Source organism: Cupressus sempervirens, chromosome 7 (assembly GCF_028749045.1).
Source record: "Cupressus sempervirens isolate cs-2001-9-10 chromosome 7, ASM2874904v1, whole genome shotgun sequence".
In the NCBI taxonomy this organism is placed as follows: domain Eukaryota; kingdom Viridiplantae; phylum Streptophyta; class Pinopsida; order Cupressales; family Cupressaceae; genus Cupressus; species Cupressus sempervirens.
The window spans coordinates 704,556,533-704,562,457 of NC_143124.1; the positions used below are offsets into that span (position 1 = coordinate 704,556,533).

The 5,925-nt window shown below is 38.2% G+C and overlaps 1 protein-coding gene across 3 annotated transcripts; it reads right to left on the reverse strand.

Moving 5' to 3' along the window:
- Nucleotides 1–1,030: 1,030 nt before the first annotated feature.
- LOC149549165 (protein SKU5 SIMILAR 14-like) lies at nucleotides 1,031–5,043 on the reverse strand. 3 transcript variants are annotated; one of them, XM_089792582.1, is made up of 10 exons: nucleotides 4,888–5,043; nucleotides 4,607–4,658; nucleotides 4,268–4,462; nucleotides 4,062–4,171; nucleotides 3,686–3,956; nucleotides 3,430–3,532; nucleotides 2,994–3,339; nucleotides 2,017–2,382; nucleotides 1,599–1,677; nucleotides 1,031–1,504 (listed from the first exon to the last, which is right to left on the reverse strand). In XM_089792582.1, the coding sequence occupies exons 3-10, from the start codon at nucleotides 4,409–4,411 to the stop codon at nucleotides 1,289–1,291; spliced, it is 1,635 nt and encodes a 544-aa protein (XP_089648708.1). In that variant the 5' UTR covers nucleotides 4,412–4,462; nucleotides 4,607–4,658; nucleotides 4,888–5,043; the 3' UTR covers nucleotides 1,031–1,288. The 3 variants fall into 3 exon arrangements, with proteins under 3 accessions (XP_089648708.1, XP_089648707.1, XP_089648709.1); XM_089792581.1 differs by lacking the exon at nucleotides 4,607–4,658; XM_089792583.1 differs by lacking the exons at nucleotides 1,031–1,504; nucleotides 1,599–1,677; nucleotides 4,607–4,658 and having other exon boundaries at nucleotides 2,013–2,382.
- Nucleotides 5,044–5,925: the final 882 nt, after the last annotated feature.

Below are 5,925 nucleotides of genomic sequence, written 5' to 3' on the forward strand. Positions count from 1 at the left end.
ACACAAAAAATATAATAAAAACAAGGTTGCGGACTAATGATGTATGATTTAAGGCAATTTGCAAATTAAATTAATTTGATTTATTCTAATATCAAAAGGAATATTATAATAAGTATATAGTAAAGAGATATTTTAGATGGTCAAAAATTTAAAATTTATAAATATTAATATATTTCGTAAAAAACTAAACTAAAATTTAAAATTAATAATTTAAATAAGCGCTTTATAGTGCTTGACTTCTATTATTTAATATTATTTAATTTTTTTTTAATGTAATTGTGATTCAAACAAATTTGAGTTATTTTAAATAGTTAAACTTTAGAAATGAGTAATAAATGCCCTTGGTAAATTAGACAAGTTATATAATTTGCAACTAACTTATAGCTTACAAGGTAGATTAAAGATAACAAATTTCCACAATCCATGATAATTAGATTCCTGCTTTTCCACAATCCATGATAATTAGATTCCTGCTTCTGGGTAAGATTGTGTGAGAATTTTCGCATCAACATTTTAGATCATACTTTGATCCATCATCAAGATGAGAGTGCTTCTCACACAATCTTACCTATAAGCATGAATCTAACTTACAAGGTAGTATAAATAAGATTTGAAGTAAAGTCCTTTTTCTTCAAATATAAATATATGAATGAATTATAAGCAATCTAATCTTAAAAAATAACTTACAATATATTATATAATGTGCTAATTTGTCAATGTCTAGTATAATTTTTCCATAATTTCTATATATTGCAAAAGTAATTTTAAAAATCAAGTAATCTCTAAAACATAACGTGTCAAGTATTATATGATGTAATAACAAATTGTCAACGTTTAATATAAAATTTCATATAACTCTTATCAACATTGATCTGGCCTTTTAGGATACAATTGGCCAGGCTTTATTATTATTAGTTATTAGATATATTTCATTTAAAAGAGACTGAAGTTAGCCTTGAATGCTTAACGTGACATCATAAATTCAGACAAGGAGAAGCAGTAATGAAAGGCAATTAAGAAAGAACATATGTATACAAAAAGAAGATGAATTTGAATTCGGCGGTGCCGGAAAATATAAATATTCGAATAATTAAATTCATGCGAGAATTGAAGGCTTCCATTGCAGCAGGAAACTCTTACGCTTATTCACGAGGGCCGAAAATTTGAAATAGCGGCTACAATGGAGAGACAGTAATGGGAATGTATCACTAATCAGTCACGACAGAGTGACTGTACCAGAGAAGCGTCCATGCCGACCGAAAAGAATTGTAATGGAATGATGATGGATTTATGACTGGGGAGTACGGGGTTTGCCCCTGGCTGCTCCACAGAGAAGGGCGTTATGAGGAATGTCGTATTCATCTCTCAGTGATTTCACCGGAGATTTAACTCTCAGGTACGTTTGCTGACCCAGGTACTGCCTTTCCCATGTTTCTGACCTTAGATTCCACATTCCCGCGTTGTCTAAGCTTAGAAGAATAGCAGTCCATGACTTTGGATAGACCTGGAGAATTCAATTAGGTAAATGTTAGAATCTTTGGTTGTAAAATGGAATGAGATGTTTATACTTTGGAGCTTTGAAGTGTGTGGATCTGTACCTGTGTTGTGCAGCGAGAAACTGCGTCGAACAGATTGTAGCCCTTTCTGCTGGATTGTGTCCATTCTCCTCCGTCCATTCTGTTTCATCAAAATAAATGTGTTGTTTGTGTTAGTGCGGTGAAATTTTGGAAGATTGAGGGAGAGATGAACGTTTAGGGCTTTAAAATGGTGGAAGACACGCCGTGTCTGCAATTTAAAAGAGGGGTTTTAAATAAGTCGGGATATGTGAATTGAAATGGAGTAAATAGCATAGATTTGAATTAACAGTTAGTGTGACTTGAATTTGAGCAAGAAGAGAAGAAGAATGGTTTTAGAGACGACCTAAGTAAAAAAGAGCAAGTTCTCTGGCAGGCAGGGAGAGTATTAGGGCTAGGGTTTTGCTGTGGGTTATAGATGTAATTGAAAATTGTAACTTACCCTGCTACAAAGAAGGAATATCCATCCAAATGCCATGACTGCATGGTGTCTTCATAGTTCTGGAACACTATCTCAATGAAAGTCCTGTATTCTCCATTGATCACTGCAGTCTGGAGATATGGAGATCTGCCATCAGGACTGTCAGGAATACCACCCACGCTGAACACTCCACTAATATCATAGTAATCTGCAAGCTTCAATGGTGTGTCGGAACGCTTATAAGAAACGCCATTCACTGCATAACGCTGTTTCCCACTGATAATGGCGGCAGAACTTGCAAGCTTCAGGGTTCGAGCGATGGTGATGTTCCCATAATGGTATGAACCCTGGGGATTAGGACGAGCTGCACTGGCTGTCAGGTTCCATCTGCACAACAATTCCATATAATTTTTTAGGAATTAAAACAATATAAAAATAAGAATATCAGTTTTCCACAATCGATAAGAATAGTCAATAATTTATAGTATTGATTGTGTAGAATTTAATTAACATTTCTGATCATACTCTTCTTGAGCTTTTTACACAATGTGATCTAAAATGTTGATTAAAAAATTCTACACAATCAATACCAGAAACATTATAAATCCCTAAGTTTTAATCTGAAACATATTGCTACCGTTATGCCTCGCTGGATTGCCAAAAAGTATTAGGGTGCTTTTCCCATCGTAAGACAGTTATTCCCTAAGTACTCCCATTTTTTTATGTTATGCCTCTATCCCCTTGTCGGTGGCTTGTAAGTAAGACTACAGTCAGATCTATTATTTTTCTTTAGAAGAGCAAATTAGCTGTTCACATCTACAATATTTTATTGACATGCAAGAAACACTATCATATATCTACAATAGAAATTGCAGAAGATCATTTGGTTTGCAAAATAACTTAGGGTAAATTGGAATCTACTTCGAACAAACATTATGCATTTATAAACTGGAGAAAAAATAAAAATGGTAAACCTCGAGTAAGAAGCAGGACCAGACCTGATAGTTCTTGCCTGGTTTAGAGACCAGTCAACCTGAATGGTAGGACCTCCTGGAATAGATCCAGACAGAGCCTTCTGAGAGTTGCTGTAGCGGAAGACTCCATAACCAGTGAGAATAGGACTGGTGAAACGAGTAGATGCGACAAGGTAGTAGTCCTGAGGTGGCTGATCCGCTGTCACCAGAACAGAGTAACTCTGACCAACATGGATATCAAGAGATTCATAGGTATTTTGGACAGTGTGAGAGCCCTCCACTTCAACAAGCTTCATCTTGTGCCCCTCGATCCTGAAGTTCAGAGAGGATGATAATCCTACATTTGAAATGCGAAGACGATAGGTTTTCCCTGCAAACCAACAAATGTCAGTCGAATGCTTGCAAAGCAACCAGATCTACCATATATTGAAGGCGTACGCCACTTGCAAGAAGATCTTACCTTGCTCCACTGTCAATGCATAACCATTGGGTCCTCGGCCATTGATGAGAACACCATCAGGAGGACCCAGAGCTTTCCCAAAGTCCAGCGTTCTCCGAAGGATCTGCTCACAAGTATCATTGAATGGTCACAAAACATGGTAATGCCAGAAAATGCTTCCAAAACAAAATGAACTGGATCTAACAGATTTCCTCGAAAGAATTAGGCCTCTTCCACTAGTTTCTACAATGAACAAAAAGTTTTCCTTTTCACTTACAGTATGATTTCTCTTGTACCAGTCGCCAATCAGCACCGTGACATCACCATCAGGGGCAGGGAAAGGCACAGGGATGAGGGGCCTGCTAACAACTTTAAGGCCTCCGAAGCCGCCTGCAGCCTTATGGAAATACATTGATGGGAAGTAGAAATAGCTTCCTATCTGATCCTTCACCTGGAACTTGTATGTGAAGTTTTTCCCAGGTGGGATGGGACAATTGGTTCCAAAAACTCCATCTTGCCAGGAGTTTCTTCTCTGCTGTATCCCATTCCTGTACCACAAAATGTACGTTGGCTCAATGTACTACAAATGACCTAAAATCTCGCCGAGATTAAAAAAATCCATATAGTGGAAAGAGTGGAGATTCAGAACCTACCATGACAACAGGAATTTCTGGTCCAAGTTATTAAATACATTGAGAATAATGTTGTCATTTGTCGTACTGTCAATATCAGGTCCAGGAAACTGACCATTGATCAGAATTCCCTGCAACAACATTAGAGATGAGTGATGTACTCAGATAGATTGAACGCATTTAAGTAGATGTGAAATGGAAGAACCAGGGGAAAAAAAAACACTCACCTGCTGAGGAACACCCAGGGGCCATATAGTACCATATGTGATATTCCAGGTAAAAAACTTATATGGATCTTCAGCCAGAGCAGAGGAACTGATGAGTGCAATAACGAAATACACATGTGCAATGGAACGCCACAAAGAACCCATTGCACTCTTTTCTCCAAACCTTGATCTCCCTTGTGACGAGTTCTGTGTAATCTGCATGTACAAAGCCTTTACTTTATGAGAAGACAATGCAATCAAGCAATGCAGATACAACAATGTACGAAAGTTATGACAAAATCAAAACTACTAATACATTAACCGCAAGGATCTGAACAAGTAGAGTCTAGTTTGCAATACCCAACTAAAAAAGGCTTGTTATCAAGGTCCTTCGCACCCCAATTTCTATAAACTACACAGACATTGTTCTCATCAATGATCAAGGAAACAGCAAATGCATGATCCCAGATGAATAAAGTTATTCTATCCTTGTAGAACAAGCTAGGGAAGATTCTAGATGGGACCAGCCGTAAAGAGAACAGTCCTCCACTTTCCTCTGTTACTGGTGCACCATAGCTACAAGATGTAAACACCCAATGCCCTCTAAAACACACGGAGCTAAGAGTTAGCTGTAAACTTACATCTATGGCAGGCCTTCACTCTTTGCTCTGTCTGGATTATATGATTGTGCCAACCACAAGTACTGCAAGAAGGAAGGACTTTTTTGTCTTTGCTCCCTGCGCCAAAATATCAGACTACTGCATTCACCCGTAAGTAGAAAGAGTCGCGCAGCCCATGAGGATGTCCAATTTGGCCTTCTATATATAAAGGCCTGACACCCAGTGGACCTTTCCTTTGGCACTAATTTTTTCTCACAATTTGTGAACTGATCTGGCCCATGCCAATCTGTAACGCGGCAAAACTCATCCAATTTCAGAAGGGGGCCATGTTCTACCATTTACCTTCCTTTCACACCCCATCAGAATCAATTATTTCACGACGGATTCAAATTCCAAGCTCTACGACGTAGAAAAACAAGGTCTAAATTCCAATTCAAGCGTAACTTACCATACGTCCTGCCTATGTTAACATGTGAATACAAATTTCCAATTTCATAAGGACGGTGTTGATGCATTCCGAATCCAATGGAATGAATCTATTCCTCACATGGCTTGGGAATTGTGGTGTAAAGGAAATGGGTACATCCCAAAAAAGTCCTCCACTCACGTGGATTCCTCTTGTCAGAAAGCCCACAACTCTAATTAAATACAAAACAAGCGAAAAAATGTATTTGACCAAAAACTCAAAATCGATTCAGTGAATTATGGCAAGATGACGTGTGATTGATAGGAAAGAGAAATTGATGAGCTTTTGTCTCGTGAGTATGTTTTGTGTTCTGTGAACCCCGCGTACTTATCACAACCCCACAGCTGTCGCCAACACACTTCAAATTTCCACATCTCTCCGCGTTCCTCATTCCATCCCCTGTTTTCACAATGATTACTTTACTCTTACAACTCTTAACCTGGCGGGCTTATGGAGTTTAAACAAATGTTAACTGACCAAGTGCGCTGCACGGTAGGGACTAGAATCCACCGTAGAGGATAAATTTGGGCCATGCAAGTGGGACACGTGGCTCACGAGATCTGAAACAAGGCACAGTCTGAACAGGAAGGGAT

Bases quoted from the DNA above. Each gene is read 5' to 3' on its own strand.
- LOC149549165 (XM_089792581.1), bottom strand. From the start codon at position 4,411: ATGGGTTCTTTGTGGCGTTCCATTGCACATGTGTATTTCGTTATTGCA. The intron at 4,172-4,267 runs GTGAGTGTTTTT...ATGTTGTTGCAG, and splicing joins CCCTGGGTGTTCCTCAGCAG to GGAATTCTGATCAATGGTCA. The intron at 3,957-4,061 runs GTAGGTTCTGAA...TTTGTGGTACAG, and splicing joins CAGAAATTCCTGTTGTCATG to GAATGGGATACAGCAGAGAA.